At 45.5% G+C, this 16,815-nt stretch overlaps 3 protein-coding genes across 3 annotated transcripts; 1 reads left to right on the top strand and 2 right to left on the bottom strand.

The window, feature by feature from the left end:
- Positions 1-364: 364 nt before the first annotated feature.
- LOC136515619 (U11/U12 small nuclear ribonucleoprotein 48 kDa protein-like) lies at positions 365-6,378 on the top strand. Its single transcript, XM_066509156.1, has 4 exons — positions 365-1,563; positions 2,786-2,900; positions 3,574-3,681; positions 4,059-6,378. Exons 1-4 carry the CDS (start codon positions 512-514, stop codon positions 4,257-4,259), a joined length of 1,476 nt encoding a protein of 491 aa, XP_066365253.1. The 5' UTR covers positions 365-511; the 3' UTR covers positions 4,260-6,378.
- A 99-nt stretch (positions 6,379-6,477) lies between these two features.
- LOC136515627 (protein SODIUM POTASSIUM ROOT DEFECTIVE 2-like) lies at positions 6,478-8,389 on the bottom strand. Its single transcript, XM_066509161.1, has 3 exons — positions 7,886-8,389; positions 7,229-7,304; positions 6,478-7,091 (listed from the first exon to the last, which is right to left on the bottom strand). Exons 1-3 carry the CDS (start codon positions 8,291-8,293, stop codon positions 6,952-6,954), a joined length of 624 nt encoding a protein of 207 aa, XP_066365258.1. The 5' UTR covers positions 8,294-8,389; the 3' UTR covers positions 6,478-6,951.
- Positions 8,390-14,962: 6,573 nt separating this feature from the next.
- Positions 14,963-16,348, bottom strand: LOC136535997 (uncharacterized mitochondrial protein AtMg00810-like). The gene is made up of 2 exons (XM_066528432.1): positions 16,217-16,348; positions 14,963-15,865 (listed from the first exon to the last, which is right to left on the bottom strand). Exons 1-2 carry the CDS (start codon positions 16,346-16,348, stop codon positions 14,963-14,965), a joined length of 1,035 nt encoding a protein of 344 aa, XP_066384529.1.
- Between the last annotated feature and the right edge of the window lie 467 nt (positions 16,349-16,815).

Here is a 16,815-nt window from a genome sequence, read left to right as displayed (position 1 = left end):
GACAACATGGTTATATTTGCGTGCTAAGTTAGGGCTCTCGGCTCCCTGTCATGCTGGTGTGCCCATCTAACATACCACCTCAATAAAATAGAAAAACACAAAAGAGTTACTGTTTGTGATGATAAATATGTAAAAACACGTATAAGGGCGCGTTTAGTTCCCGATTTTTTGGGTTTGGCTACTGTTTGGCACTGTAGCGCTTTCGTTTGTATTAGGTAATTAGTATCTAATTATGGACTAATTAGGTTTGAAAGTTTCGTCCTGCGATTTTTTACCTAACTGTGCAATTAGTTTTATTTTTCGTTTATATTTAGTACTCCATATATATGCCACAAGATTCGATGTGACACTTTGTTGAAAATTTTTGGAATCTAAACGGGGCCTAAAACCGGCAAACGCAGGAATGGCATTGGTAACTATGGTAAAAAGTTAAAAATCCCGTATCTCGCGGGCTGGCGGCCGCCGCGCCTCCCCTTCGAAACCCTCCGACGACCGGTTCCGCTCCGCTCAAATGGAGCCGCCGCCTATCCCTCGTCCTCCACCGCCACCTCCTGCTCTCACGTCCGCCCTCGCCCACCTACGCTCCGTCCTCTCCGCCGCATCCTCTGCCCTCGCCGCTCTACCCTCCCCTCTCCAACCTCACCCAACCACCCCCATCGCCAGTATCCCCTCACCTCAGTCTACCACCACAAAACCTCCACTCCCGCCGCCGGTCACCGCTATCAACCTCCCGCTCCCGGCCGCCCCAGCTCCCTACTCCGATTGCCCCGCCGTCGTCCGTATGAGTCCCGTCCCAACCTCCACGGCCACCTCCCTTCCCGCCTTCCTCGCTGGCGTGTGCGCAGATTTCTCCTCTTCCACTACCGGCCGGAGCCCCTCCCATCCGCCCCGCATCCTGCCGTCGGAGCTCAGCCTCCTGCAACGGGAGTTGGACTCCTGGGTTGCGGGGGGCCACCACCTCCCGGGATCATACTCCTATGCTGTAACCCGGGTAGTGGCCACGTTCTGCTTGGGTGTAACGCCACGGTGGGAGGCCGAGCTGCGGCAGTGGGTGCTTGAGAGCTCACCGAGGTACGGGGTCAAGGTCAACGTCACGGATGCGGACCATATCTTGGTGCTACTGTGGCTCTTGCTGAAGGCGATGGCAGTGGAGGCCAGGTACTTGCTGGTGGGGATGCAGAATGGCGATAACGAGGGGCTAGGCTTTGATCCCAGGGCCATGAGGTTTGAGTGCCCGAGGCTGGTCGAGGGCCTCTCATGGTTAGGCGCACAGCTTGGGGTTCTGTATGGAGAAAGCAATGGGAAACTATTTGCGCTTGTATCTGTGAAGGAGGCAGTGCTACAGATGGCGTATGGCTTGGCTGTTTGTGTAGGAGATGGTGCTGCAGGTGTAGGAGAGGACAAGGTTGGAGCTGGTGAGAAAGGAAGTGATGCTGGAGATGTCGTGGCACGCCCTGTTTTTCTTTCCCAGGTTGCTGCTTCCATTGTGGCATTGTATGAGAGGTTCTACTTGGAGGAGAAGACCAAGGCGCTGCAAGCTCAACGCTTGTCAAAATATCAGCTGTATGCTTTGTTAAAATTTTATGATGTACTTATTTCTGCATGGCATATTATCATCGTAATTTCTTAATGCTAATAATTATACAAGAAAGGTTGACAGAGCATACATAGTTCCTAATGCTGAGAGAGGAATTTGTTTACGAAAGGAGGGAGTTATCATTAAACGTCAACTTCGACACCAAAGCAATTTTTGGAGCAGAGATGCAATATCACTAGTTCTGCTTGTATTTGCATACCCTCCTGTAGTTGACCGATGTTTTATTCAATTTGTGTGGCCTACACAGTTGAGATATATAATATCTTATTGTGTAATGATGCAAAGCAGTCCATGTAGAGGACATAAAACTACCACCATCTTATTGTGTAGTGATGGCAAGCAGTCCATAATAGAGGACATATATATTTAGTTTCCTGTGTTCTGCACTGATATATTTTGTTGCTTCAATTTGAGTAGATACTTATATAAATACAATGCAAAAAGAGAAAACATATACATACAATTCACACTTTATAACTACACTTCATATGCTGTATCCATAGCACAATGTTAATATCTTATTCTTCTCCATGGAGGAAGGGAATGCACTACATTTCATTTTTGAGCATAACTGCATATTCACATTCACGTAAAACGTAGTATCATAGTCAGCAAGTGATGCTTAAAAAACCTTGATATACATGCTTACCAAATGGCCAGATACTATGCAGCTTCTATGTACAAGTCTCTAAGCCGCAGTTAATGGATCCCCTTGCCATGGTGGAAGGAGCATGGATGCCTGCAAGCTAAATCGGCACTGGACCTGGCGTCCAAAGCTTTGATCGAATGTCTCATGTGAATTGTAGAGTTAGGTACTTGTAGTAGGCAAGTAAAATATAGCTAGAGTATGCTGTGCAGGTATTGGATGGATGAGTGCCTAAACAATCTCCTAGATTTATCAAAATGTTCCCATTGTAGACTGGGATTCTTGATAGATTGGTGATGTAGCAGTTTCTCTCTTTCTTTAAGCATCTCTACAAGCACTTTTTGTATTGTACATGCCCTAAGGATATCAGATTGTTGATCATGTATAAGCAGCATGTTGCACACCATTTCATATGCAAATAAAGCTTAATCTCTGTTGATGATAACAATTCGTGGATGTTTTGTTTTCTGTTCAAGTTGTGGTTAGTTTTTCTTTGTTTGGTAAAACTCTTGCCTTGATAAATGCATGTAATTCTCTTATAGATTACTTGGGTATTCACAAGCACTGGAACGAGGGATTTTGGAGCGATCAAACAGACCAAACTACAGGGCTGTTCTGGAGTATGATGGGGTTCTGTCACGGCGAGTTTCGAACAAGGTATGGACATGCAACCAATCTTTTGAAAAGAGCTGTCCGAATCTAGATACTGCACAGATGTCTCTACATTTAGCCTATTATGGATACTATTACTCCCTTTGTTCAAAATATGCATCTAAGCTGCATAATTAGGGTCCATAATATATGAATTGTATCAAATTTGCACATATGAGAAAGGTCTGTCATCAGTAGCATATCTAGTCTATCTAGCTAATAAAAGCAAGAATGTTGTGCTTCTTAGGTATTTGTGCAGGACACACACACACATACATACGTACATATATATGTTTGGGTGTGGGTAGTAGTATTAAGGATAGTACTTATCGTAAATTCTGTTTGAGTCATGATAGTTCATTTGCAAAAGGAGATGCTTCATGGAGCAGTGGAACTGCAGTTTCTGTGAATCTTAATTGTTCTGTAGCCATTATTTTTATTTGGCATACCTATTCTCTTTGCTTTTACTGTTTAATTAATAGAGAAGCACTTTCTCATACACATAAAATATAATAGATTGTCTCAAAGTTGACTGCCAAAATGTATACACTTACTCAGTGGAGAAATATTTGCAAATAAAATAAGACTTGAATTTCATATGTTGTTACTACCTGATCCCCATACAATATGCTATTCATTTTAATATATGGTGCATATTTTTTTCTTTCTTTTGAAAAAGGAATCTGCTAGAGCCAAGACAAGGGAGGAGCTTTTAGCTGAAGAACGAGATTATAAACGAAGAAGAACATCTTACCGTGGCAAGAAAGTGAATCGAAACCCTACAGAGGTGCATGTCAAAGTTCTAGATAATTTCAGTTGTTCTGATTATTGTACACATTTCAAACAATTACTATTTTGGATTTTTTTGCCTAGTTTTAGCTTCTTGTTTGATATTAGATCTAACATTGGAAATAGTCAAATAGGACAACCTTTCATGTCATGTCAGGAGGCTAGAATAATTTCTTATCAGTATCTGATCTGTAACTAATTATCCAGTTTAAAGTTGTTTCACTAAATTTCCTATACTGTTCATTTTGATATCATTTTTACTGCTGATGGAACAAGTAAAAAGCTTCTGTATATTGTACTGCCTCTTCTTTTGATTTTTGGAAGTTACTTGCCTTGATCAAGATATGAATCTGATGTCTTCCTTTCTCTATGAAGATACTAAGAGACATAATTGATGAGCATATGGATGAAATCAAACAGGCAGGAGGTATTGGTTATGTTGTGGAAGCTCCTGCTGATATTGCTTGGAATGTGTTTAAGAGCAACTCTCACAGCGGTGCATATCATGGAAGTTATGATTTTGCAAGCAGCTCCTCTCATGATGAGGAAGCTTTGGCTTCTCGGTCATCGCTGTGACAACCCACATCGTGCTGATTCTTTGGTAAGATTTTCATCAAGGAGCAGTGGCACAAGAGATTCATACAATAACTCAAGGTGTTAAACTCATGGAAACTGTTACCAGTAATATATCTGAGAAGGAAATGGGTGGAATATAGGATCAGAAAGTGAAATATATCAAATTTATCCTTACCAGCAAGAGAACCATAGACACTCCAATGATAATAGGAATTCTGGCTATAAGCTTAAGAAGGATGTCTCAAACCACCATCATGAATCAAATGGTTGTACAACATGGCCAATACAGTCACAAAGATCACCTGTGACAGAATATTCTCACTTGCCAGGAGAAGGGTTCAGTGATAGAAGTAGAGCTAGTCAGAAGCGACATAAATCATTATCTATAACTCAAGACTAATTCAGTGATATAGATATGATCCACAAAGCGCAGATTTTGCTTGAGATCATTCGACAACCATGCTTGGTGATGCTACTAAAGGAAAGCATGAGATATACCATGATGAAGTACATCATCATGGACATTATGAAAGGAAGTGTGATCACAATCACTGAAGGGTAATACAGATTATTTTTGCTTTATGTGCCAGGCATGCTTGTTAAATTATGTTGGGTTTTCTAAGTTTTTAGCAATTGTTTTTACTCTATTATTTGATATGACCTTGCAGTAGCTAAATAATACATGGCTCTGTGGTATTAACCTTCAGCCGTATCCTTTTACGTATCCTTGTGCAGCTTTATAATGCCCCTTGCATTCCGAGTTAATATATGTTACAGTTATCTTCCTCAGGATCTGTTAGCTGTTAAAATTTTCTCTTGCTTTACAAATTCATTTACACTGATCCAGGTTCTTGCTGTGCTGATGTTTTAATCATTTCACTGCTAATGTTTTGGAAACACTTTCAGCTAGTATTCAAGTTTTTTAAAAAATATTTTTTTCTGGATTTTTACCCATTATGAGCTGAAAAAGAAATTTCAGCTGTCTGTTTGTTTTGATAGAGCACAGAGAGTTCTATTTTCGGCAGCTCTATTTCTTTTTTATTTGTTCAAGTTTACCCTCACATGTGTTGGCGTGCTTTGTCACTCAAGGACGTATCACCACACCCCTCACACACACACACACGCACTCTAGAGGTTGAAGCATAAATATTAGGACTGGACCGGACTGGCAGTTGGACCAGTGAAAGACCGAATTAAGGCTGTACTTGCTGGGTTCACTTAAAAGACTGTTCATGCAATTGAACCCCAAAAAACCCGTCACGTCCCTAGGGAAGTGACCTGATCCGATAGGAGTAGGAGGTCTACGGCCGCTGGGCTGCCTGTTTTCTACCTTTGGTTGAAGCGATGTGAGAAGTGGAGGAAGTGAGCCCCCGTTGGGCTTCTCAACCTGCTGTGGCTTCCAAAAAAGCCGAAAGCCAATAAAGGGGTGCAAACTATTGAATCCTTGCCTGCCTTATTCCTGAACTGACTGCGGTATAAATATCCTGATTACATCAGCTAACGACTCACGTAGTCTTAAGCAACCTCCTAAAAAACTGAAACCAATCTAATGGATAAAAAACCAACTGTCCATGCACATGCACGCCGACTCCTGTGTTGGCCTTAGCCACGGGCCTGGCGCTGATAAGCTTTGCCAAACATCTCTCCTGGGGAAGGGCTCGTCCTTGAGCTTGAACGTCGGGTGCACTTGAACTCCTTGACAGGTTCCCAGGTCGCCTCGCTTGAGCTAGCCGGCTACGCAGAACTTAAGGGTCGGCAGTACCCTGCCATGGAGCATTGGTGGCAGCGTCGGGGACTCCGCTGGAGGGGAGCCATGGAAGGCCTTGAGAACTCCCACATGGAACACATCATGGATGCATGCGCCGGCTGGAAGCAGGACACGGTGAGAGCAATAACAGGCTAGAAGCTAGCTAAATGTTGAGGTGGAGGAGAGAAGGGAGAAAAGAAAAGAGAGAAGTGTGTTGTAAGTTTATAGTCAGTTTAGGCATAAGAATTAAGAAACTCTGGAAGAGAGATAAGTGGACTATGTGACCATGTATTGACAGATAAGTGGACCATGTATTAACAGTGAAGATGGTGGGCTGAGAGAAGGCGGTAAGAAACTTTGCGGGACTAAGATATTGTACCAATGCGCACTAGTAACTTGTAAGACTCATTAAAGCGTGGTGCCCCATCAAATCAGTTTCCAGACACCAAATACACGCCACTCACTCTTCCAGACAGCAATGCAGTGCCATTCTTATATTAATTACAGACTTACAGCACAGAGGAAAAAAGCAGTGTCACCCATTCATAACAGAAACAGACGGTAGCACTCAAGCACCAAGCAAGATCGCATTCACCTCGCATGGCGCCAACCACAGCAAACAAGGAGAGGGGAGGGTCACAAGCCGACCACATGAAAAAACCAAAGCCGCATTCAAGTGCCAGGACACGGACACACAGTGGACGCATGCTGGTCGAGGAGACACACCAGCGCAGGCTCACAGTCTCGCGCTGGCCCAGCGTGCTCTGGCCGGCCGTGGCCGCCAGTGCCCGGACGGTGCCCCCACAAGCGTCACGGGTGCCGTGGTGCGTACGTGCACCTCTCCAGCTGCGCACTCCCTACCAGCCCCAGCCACGGCCAACCGGAACGGATCCTAGGCGCAAAGAAGCTTGGGTTTCCGGGCCTCCTTTCCTTGTCGTCCTCCCTTCAGGCGGCTATCGCCGGCGGCGCCGCCCAGAGCTGGGCGTTCTTCACCTTGGACACGCTGTTGACCACGCCCAGCGGCGTCACGTCGCCGACCACCGTCACCTTCTTCGCCGCGAAGTCGATGTTGAACGACGTCACGCCTGTTTGCATTCACAGGCGCGCCCCATTTGTATTGGTTATCATCAGAACCAGAAAAGGGTTAGCTGTGATCTTGTTGTCTTTTAACTCTGAACAAAAGTTTCAGATCCTGAAGAAATACAGTAGCAGTCAGTCTCACCTTCCATCTTGGAGAGGTGCTTCTTCACTTTCCCGGCGCATGCTTTGCAGTGCAGGGATACCTTGAGCACAACCACCTGATAAGATGCCAATGCTGGAGCTCAGTTCATAGAAACGCATGTTTTCTTAAGCGAATCTAGCAAGGAACATATGTTGGCTTCGCGGATTTTGAACTAAACGAGACAAATGCGCAAGCTTGAAACCTAAGAGATGCCTTTGCTTATAATGGTAAAAAAATAAATAAATAGAGGTGCCATGATGTGAGACTCTGAAGTTCTGATACTAATCCAGTGGGCCACAAAGCTGCAGCCATTCCGCAATTTTATATGCATATCTCTTTGCAATACAAAATCTTTAACCAACTTTTCACAAAAAGCCTATCTGCCTGTAATCATGGTGTTTGGATAACTTCACCTGGACGTTCCAGATATCAAATGAGAAAACATTGGATATAACCCTCAAAGCCCCCACACTGAAATGATTGTTGCTACTGATCACATAATCTCACTTCTGATTTTTCTGTCATTTTCTAATCAAGAATAGTAGGGCCAAATGTTAAAAATAATAATAGACAAGTTCTGCATGCTAGTCATAGTCAGTGTTCACTGTTCAGTAATGACCCACAAGACCACAGGTAAGTGGAGGATTGATTCCTCACCTGCTCTTGCGCCTGCGTGCTCTTCACATCAGCAGCTTCACTTGCTTCCTCCCGCTTGGCATCGACGGCCGGGGCCGGGGCAGACTCCACCACCTCCTGGATCTCCTCGGTGACGGTGGCGGCGAAGCGGCCGCTGCTCAGCAAGTACCTGGACGAGCCGGCCGGGCTGACGAGGCCACCGGTGTTGTTCGCGACGACCACAGCCTTGTGCTGCTGCTGCCCTTTCTTGCTGTCGTGCCGGTGTGTCCTGGGCTCGGCAGGAACGTGAGCCAGGGGGCTGGGACTGGGACTAGCAATGGCCTTGTGTGACCGGGCCATCGGCTGCCGCTCCAGGCTCGGGCATATCGCCGTGGACGCCGGAGACGAGCACGAGAGCCCCTTCATGTCCCTAAACAGCAGAGGAGCCATGGCGCAGCAGCCGACTAGCTAGTGAGCCCTGGAAACAAAGCTGAGCTGTTGCTGCTTTGGCTGTGTTTGCTGAAATGGTGGTGGAACGAGGGTAAGGAAATACACCTTATATATAAGAGAGCACCACTTTGCTTTACATGGCAGTAAAGAGTGAACTCTTCTCAAATCCATCCAAAAAAGTGATGGGTGAAAAAAGCCCTTCTCAAAAGTTCTGCTGGTGTTTTTCTCCCTGAAGAAATTCAGGGATGACATTATAGTATCGAACAAAATAGTTCAGGGATGGTCTGCAACAAACTGATAGTTTTTGGGCAAAACTACATGTTTCTTTTGGTCTTTTGTGCACAGGAAAGGCAGAGTTAGGCACACACCCTGTTCGCTGATGCTGAATTTTGGCTTATGCTGATGTTTATGCTGAAATGTTGTGAGAGGAAAACGCTGTTTCATGACTAAAAATTAGTTCTAAATAAGCTCAAACGAACAGGGCGAACATAATAGCAGGGATCTCCAATATCTTTTCACCCGGAAGCAGTAGACGTGTCACGATGACAAGTTAGCTTGGAGGAAACGACACGATTTTTTAACTGCACCATTTGCTGCCAGTGTCAGGCCACCGTGAAAGTCGTGACGTGTTTCAGATTTTCCGCCGACGTTGCTGTATGGTTCAGACGTCTGTATTTGCACCACAGAAAGGCCTTTCAGGAAATTAATATTGTAGTTAACGTTGATGTAACACGCAGTACTGAATTATTGATGCGATAGTCGGAGTACTAGAATTTCTGCGGTTTGATTGAGTAATTCCCACCAAATTTGAATGCTGGATTGCCAGCACGGCTATGATTAACTCTTTGCATCGAGCATCAATTCATTGATCTTCTTAGCTCTTTTAGGAGGAACAGTACGTGAAAGTAAGAAACTATTCCTTCTCTTCTTCGTAGGGAAATAAAGAGATCAACCTGCGAACGCAATATACATAAATAATGTCCCGAATAATCCAGGGAATCTTCAAAAACGAATAGGGATGGTTCAGATAACGTTCACGTTTCAGGATACCTCCATGCGAGACGGACAGCAAGAAAAGAACCCCAGCGTCCTGATCGGCGGAAGAACGTAGGCCCACCATTTCCTATCTCTGGCCATGTTCGGCTGCGTTCCAGTGGCGAAGACTGAAAAGTCCACAGCCGCCACTTTTCCAGAGGTTTTACTGACACTGACACACAAATGCAAGAGCTGGGATTGCAGCGTTCGAGCTCTTTCCGGTGCCCGCGTAGCGTGTCCAGCCAAGCAGTAGAAACGACGCCGGAGAGAGACCGCAGCCGACCCGGCGGGAAAACAGCAGGTTTTATTTTCCCTTGGCGTCGTCACGTCCGTTGCGAAGTTGCAATCCACGCATCCACCGGCGTCCGGCCGGCACCTCCTCCGTCTTCTTTCGATCCACCCATGCAAAAACAGTTGGCGCGTCGGCGTCGCGGACTCCGCGGCGAGCCAGAGCCAGGCGGGGGCGGGCGCCGGGAACGGATCAGAATCGCTGTACCCAGCTCCTTTCAGCCATGACCGTGATCGTTTTGTTCCGATCCAAAAGCACGTAAGCGGCACCGGCACGGGCGCGGGTTGGTTTTGGATGGCCGCCGCCGCGGCGGGCCAGGCTAGCTCGACCCGCCCGACCGTTGCCGCCCGCGCTCGCTCGGCGTCCGCCTCCGCGGACCGCGGGGCGGGGAGGCGAATTCCGAGCAAATCCGCGCGGCCGCACGGGGCAAAGGGCCGTCAGCGTGCAGCAGCGGCCGCGGTGGGCAAGTTGCAATGCCAGGGATGGGCGAGCGCGAGCCGAGCAGCGTGCACGTGACGAGGGTCTGAGTCTGACAGCCTGTTTCGCAGGCTGGGCCGCGCCGGTCGCCGGCACTGATTGGTGGCCACTCTGCTGCACACTGTGCCTGGTTTTGGCCGCTGGTTCGTACTATAGAACTTGAGATCGTCGTACACGCTGCGCCAACGGACGCTTCTTGTGGGCTCGGCTCCTGGAGGTCCCAGGTCCCAACGGCAGCCTGCCAAGAAATGACTGTGTAGACCAGGCCAGGCGAAGCTAGACGTTACTCACGTACGAGTAGAAGCGATCTGTGATCTGGACCGACCGATCGAATCCGTTCTGTTGCTCGTGAGTTCGTCGGGCGTTACAGGTAGACAGAGACAGATATGTGTGTGGATGTTCTCCGTTCTGTTGCTGAGCTCCAGCACGTAGTTTGTCGTCCAGGCACCAAACAGTGCATGTATGCGTTTACATGGTTAGTGTTTACCATCGAGCCTCCCAAGAGGCTCTCTAAGTGAAATTTAAGGCCCCAAAAGATTTGCACTCCTTCTATATTTCAGATGCTTAATTTCTTCGTTGTTATTCAGCTAATATGTAATTTTGTCATTATCTGATTATAGAAAAATTATAAATTATCTATTATAAATTATTTTTTAATTGTACTAGTCGATTATCTAAAACTGTTAAATATATGAAAGTTCAGGCGCCTAGTCCAGAAGATTTTGAGACATGCAAATGCAATAGCTACCGCCTGTGTACAGGCTTGGGAGTTGGGACGCGCCCTGCACAAAGTGCTGAATTTTATGCACGCCGTTCGGACGAGCGTGTGGTAACAAGCGGAGTAATCTTTCATGATTTGTTTCTTTTTTGCATAAATAATTGCACGAATAAAAAGACTAGAAAAAATATACTCCTCCTACCAACAAGAACATTAACAGAGTGTATTTCTGCAAAAAAAAAAATGTTCAGACCAACAATTTTCGACAAACTACGAGAACGGGAAATACAAAGCCCAGGCCCATGTCTGTTAGTGTCAATGTCAACTTGTGGCAGAGTTTAAGCCAGCTCAATCGGTGTGGCCCAATTTTCAACAGCCCGATTCGGCCAGCCCACAAGGCCTAAAGCCTGCAGGCACAAGGTAATGTTCTTTTTCTGCCCTAATAATATTTACTTTAGCTCATATCCATTGTTTCAATTTTGTCTTTTATTGTACTGTATTCATTAAGCATTTTAAAAATGGCCTGGCTCGAGTTTTACAAAGACTACTTCAGCATTTTAAAAAAAGTGTGGCTCTACAATCTTGTAGACAATATTGTAACATTTTTAATATAAATGAAATGATGAAGAAAAATGTTGACCTAAGAACATCTTCAAGAGCCTTTGGAAATCTCACTCTCTAAATCATCATTTGAAGAGTCATTTGCATAAAAATCGCTTTCTTTATCTTTCCACTCTCCAATAGCTTTTCTATATCGTGCGAACTCTAAAGAGCCATTCTGGTCTATATGGATAACCATTTAGAGAAGATGACTAGCAAAAAAAATCCAAAATAGAAGATGACTATATGGATAACCATTTAGAGAAATTGTTGGAGGATTGTTTTCACCAAAATCTTTATTCCTATCGTTTACGAAAGATTTAGAGAATCTTTTAGAGTTGCTCTAAGACATATATGTTGACCTAAGACGAAATTAATATTCGCAGCAAACATCCTAAACTCTTATAAAGCCAAACCTCACTAGCTTATTTCTCTAGCATCTCATTAAGCCACGTCATCCACTTCCTTCGAGCCACGCATGTCCTCCTGCGCTACTTAATTTTACTGCAAGTGGCAACTCATGCAAGAGCGTTTGTTGCCTCTGTGTATCATAATTCATACCGTTGCATGCGGCCTTCCTCAACCACGCATGTCATGAATAACCAAACGACAGGAAACTAGGAGTCTCCCTTACGTACCTACTCTGTTCATTAGTCCACAGCCCACAAATGATAAATATGCAAAGAAGTTTCTCTTCCAATTTTTAATATAATCGTGTATTGCTCTTCCATAACTACATCTGGACCCTTCACCTGCATTTGCCGTTTCACCATTCTAATGAATGAGGACGCCTCTCTCTCTCTCTCTCTCTCTCTCTCTCTCTCTCCCTCTCTCTCTCTCTCTCTCTCTCTCTCTCTCTCTCTCTCTATATATATATATATATATATATATATATATATATATATATATATATATATATATATATATATATAGAACTACTATCCTGTAGCTGGCTACAGAATAACTTATTCTGTAGCCACTTTGAGTTACGATAATTACTATGTTATTTTACGAGATTATAGTAACTCCCTACTAAGTGGTTTAATATAACGTTATGGTAAATATCCCCATGTGTTATAGTAACCCAACTATCGTAAATATGTATTTATATTATGGTAAATTAGTATATAAAATTATAGTAAATGGAGGTGGCTACAGAATAACTTATTTTGTAGCCGGCTACTGAATAGCCTCTCCCTATATATATATATATATATATATATATATATATATATATATATATATATATATATATATATATATATATATAACTACTATCCTGTAGCTGGCTACAAAATAACTTATTATGTAACCACTTTGAGTTACGATAATTACTATGTTAATTTACTAAGTGGTTTATTATAACGTTACGGTAAATATCTCCCTGTGTTATAGTAACCCAACTATCGTAAATATGTATTAACATTATCGTAAATTAGTGTATAAAATTATGGTAAATGGAGGTGGCTACAGAATAACTTATTTTGTAGCCGGCTACTGAATAGCCTCTCCCTATATATATATATATATATATATATATATATATATATATATATATATATATATATATATATATATATATATATATACACACACACACATGGGGTAAGATTATTCTGCAGCTGGTCACAGAATAACTTATTCTATAGCCACCTTGATTTACAATAATGTTTGTACTAATTTATGATAATGACAATACACATTTACGATACATGAGTTACTATAATTTAAGATGATACTTACCATAATGCTATAGTAAATCACTTATAAGGGAGTTACCATAATATCGTAAATTAGTATAGTAATTATCATAACTTAAAGTGACCATAGAATAACTTATTCTGCGACCAGCTATAGAATAGTACGTCTCTCTCTCCCTCTCTCTATACACACACACACACCAACAATGTTCTCTCTCACCATGGAGGACTCTTCTAATCTCCTCACAAAACACACGGACCATTACCAACCAAGCAACAGATTCTTCTTTGGTGCAAAAATACAAGGTACTACTTTATTTTCTAAGCATGTACTGTTATCTTATCTATTATCTATGATTTTGTTTTCTTATACATCTCTATATTCTCAGCTACAAATGGTAACTCCTGGATGCTTTGGGTTCCTAAAAAAAAAACTCCTGGATGCTTACGGGAACCATAACATCCTTTGCATCTCCTCAGTTCTCCCAAGGAGATATATATGATCATCAAATTGTCACGGTTCACTACATCAAAAATTGATATCAAAATCTCCAAGACATTTCATCCAAGAGGGATCTTCTATTTTAAAGATTTCTCTTCCGTTGACACTAAATTCCTTCCAACAAATACAATATTTGTATGTACTATACATCTTAATTTTTCCCTTCCTCTCAACCTACATGTAATTTGCACTGCTAACATAATATTGGGTAATACTTTAAAGTTCATTTCATTCATCCTAAAGTTTTCTAAAAATGAGTTTCCTCGAATTCCCGCGGCAACGCGCGGGGTATTCATCTAGTTCCTAAGAATTCCATGCACACCCCATTTTCACTGCATTTGGAATTCAGAATCATAAAGTTTCATGTTTCTATTGTTGACAACAAACTACCTCTACCTCATAGGCACAACTAGTGGCAGAACCAGGGGGGCTAGCATGAGCCAATCCCCCCCCCCCCACCCACCACCACACAGTGCGAAATTTTATAATACCACAATATTTTTTTATCATAATATTGTGATTTTTATCATAATGTTGTGATTTTTCTTTACGAATACTAACTACATATATAAAATTTTAAAAAGATATTGAGTCATAGACCTATGTATATATTTATTACACTTAGAGGTGTCATCATGTTTGCCTGGACCTTCTTAATCAAAACTGTTAGTTCCGCCACTGCAACTAAGGACAAAGATAAAAGCTATATTGAGAGTCCACTCCATTAACGTTTGGCTATGACACATATTTGGGTCTCCTGGCGAAGGTAGGGGCAGACCGAAGTGATTGCTGTAGAGTGAAAGTGATCAACTGGACAACCTTGTATTGATCATGTATGAGTACATATATAGTGTACATCGGGTGGCCTTTGGCCATGGCAGCGCATGCGTGAGCGGGTGAGCGGCCTAAGCGGGAGCGCGGGCGCCGTGGAGACCGGGCGCGCATGCGGCGACGGAGCGCGCTCTGCGGATCTATGGGCGCGGCGAGTGCGCGACGTGCGCAGGCAGTTGAGGACGCTGAAGACGCGGTCAGGCGTTAGCCGTTGGCGAGCCTGGTCCACTGACACCCCCCCGCAGTCTCGACGTTGGGTGATTGTACGACGGAGAGGCTATCCCGGAAGTCGAAGAACAACGCCGATGGGAGACCCTTGGTGAAGACGTCAGCAACCTGTCACGCACTGGGAACATGAGTGACGCGGAGCTCTCCAATGGCGACTTTCTCCCGAACGAAGTGGATATCTAGCTCGATGTGTTTGGTGCGCCGGTGGTGAACGGGGTTGCGCGCCATGTACACGGACGAGATGTTGTCGCAGTAAGCCACCGTTGCCGAGGAGACCTTGCAAAGCAGCTCACCGAGCAGATGTCGAAGCCAGGAGCACTCTGAAAACGGTGTTGGCGATGGCGCGGTACTCAGCTTCCGCGCTTGACCGCGACACCGTGTTTTGTCGCTTCGAGGACCACGATACGAGGGAGTTGCCGAAGAAGATGCAGAACCCGGACGTGGAACGCCGTGTGTCCGGGCAGCCGGCCCAGTCGGCGTCGGAGTATGCCGTAATCGTCGGTGTCGATGCAGTGCGCAGCTGAACGCCGAGCGTTGTCGTGCCCTTGATGTACCAGAGGATGCGTTTCAACATCGTCTGGTGAACATCACGTGGCGCGTGCATGTGGAGGCAGACTTGTTGCATGGCGTAGGCGATGTCGGGGCGGGTGATCGTCAGGTACTGTAGTGCTCCGGTGATGCTGCGGTAGGTGGTGACGTCGTCGATCAGCTTGCCATCAGCTGCTGATGTTTTCGGCTTGGCGTCTGCTGGCGTGTCGACTGGTTTACAATTGGCCATGCCGGCACGCTCGAGCAGGTCTTCCACATACGAGGACTGCGAGAGGAAGAAGCCGGTCGGAGTGCGCTGCACGTTGATGCCGAGGAAATGCCGCACAGGTCCCATGTCCTTCACGGCGAAGGCGTCGTGGAGCCACGTGATGATGTGTTGAAGTAGCGCAGTAGTGGACGCCGACAGGATCATGTCATCAACATACAGGAGTAGGTACGCCGTTGCGCCATTCCTGTGGTAGACGAACAGAGATGTGTCCGCCTTGGACTGGATGAAGCTGAGACTGGTGACATGACCGACGAATCGATCAAACCACGTGCGTGGAGCTTGGCGTAGTCCATAGAGGGAGCGTGAAAGGAGGCAGACATCATTTGGCCGGCGTGGATCGACGAAGCCTGTCGGTTGTTGGCTGTACACCTGTTCCTGCAGATTGCCATGAAGGAAAGCATTGGAGACGTCAAGTTGATGCGCCGGCTAGTTGTAGGTTGCCATGATCGTCAGAACGGTGCGGATGGTCACCGGCTTGACCACCGGCGAGAAAGTTTCGCCAAAGTCTATTCCTGGGCATTGATTGAAGCCACGGACGATCCACCGAGCTTTGTAACGCTCGAGGGTGCCATCGGGATTCATCTTGTGCTTGAAGACCCATTTGCCAGTGATGATCCATGCACCTGGTGGCCGTGGAACGAGCGTCCACATCTTGTTGGCCTACAACGCGTCATACTCCTTTTTCATGGTGGCGTACCAATGGGGATCCTTGACGGTAGAGCGTACACTCCGTGGAATTGGGGAGACCGCCTCGGTGGCCGCCATGGCGTACTTGGGGTTCAGTTTGTGGATCCCAGCATGAGCACGAGTGATCATCGGGTGCAGCGGTGGTTGCTCAGGTTCGGCGCCAGGCAGCATCGCAGGAGACGCTAGTGAGCTTGGTGCAGTCACTGGTGGCGAGGATCCCCGGGATGCGGTGCTTGATGAAGACGTCATCGAGGTACCCGACACGACTGGATTTGTAGTGGATGGAGTCGAAGGCGGCATTACATCGAGGATGTGTCGGTGCTGTTGTGGCGGATGCGGCACGGGGTGCGGCATGGGGTGTGGCGGGGAAGGTGGTGATGCCGATCGTCGATGACGCGCGTCGTGCCTTGCCCTAGGGACTTGCATCGTTGGATCGTAGTCGACGTCGTGGTTCAGTGCAGCTGGTGGTCTGACGTCGCGAAAGGGGAACATAGCTTCATCGAACAGAACATGCCGCGAGGTGATGACGCGACCCGATGTGGGATCATAGCAATGATAGCCGCGATGGTCAGTCGGGTAGCCGATGAAGATGCATGCGGTCGACCGCGCGATGAGTTTGTGACTCACCGTGGCAATCA

This window comes from Miscanthus floridulus, chromosome 2 (assembly GCF_019320115.1).
Source record: "Miscanthus floridulus cultivar M001 chromosome 2, ASM1932011v1, whole genome shotgun sequence".
NCBI classification, from domain to species: domain Eukaryota; kingdom Viridiplantae; phylum Streptophyta; class Magnoliopsida; order Poales; family Poaceae; genus Miscanthus; species Miscanthus floridulus.
This window is presented reverse-complemented; position numbering and strand designations above follow the sequence as displayed.

Coding starts and splice junctions, on each gene's coding strand:
- LOC136515627 (XM_066509161.1), bottom strand. CDS start 8,293: ATGGCTCCTCTGCTGTTTAGGGACATGAAGGGGCTCTCGTGCTCGTCT. Junction 7,305..7,885: donor GCACGCAGGCGCAAGAGCAG/GTGAGGAATCAA, acceptor GCATCTTATCAG/GTGGTTGTGCTCAAGGTATC. Junction 7,092..7,228: donor GCACCTCTCCAAGATGGAAG/GTGAGACTGACT, acceptor GAATGCAAACAG/GCGTGACGTCGTTCAACATC.
- LOC136535997 (XM_066528432.1), bottom strand. CDS start 16,348: ATGCTGCCTGGCGCCGAACCTGAGCAACCACCGCTGCACCCGATGATC. Junction 15,866..16,216: donor TCTCCCCAATTCCACGGAGT/GTACGCTCTACC, acceptor GGCAATCTGCAG/GAACAGGTGTACAGCCAACA.
- LOC136515619 (XM_066509156.1), top strand. CDS start 512: ATGGAGCCGCCGCCTATCCCTCGTCCTCCACCGCCACCTCCTGCTCTC. Junction 1,564..2,785: donor CGCTTGTCAAAATATCAGCT/GTATGCTTTGTT, acceptor ATTCTCTTATAG/ATTACTTGGGTATTCACAAG. Junction 3,682..4,058: donor TGAATCGAAACCCTACAGAG/GTGCATGTCAAA, acceptor TTCTCTATGAAG/ATACTAAGAGACATAATTGA.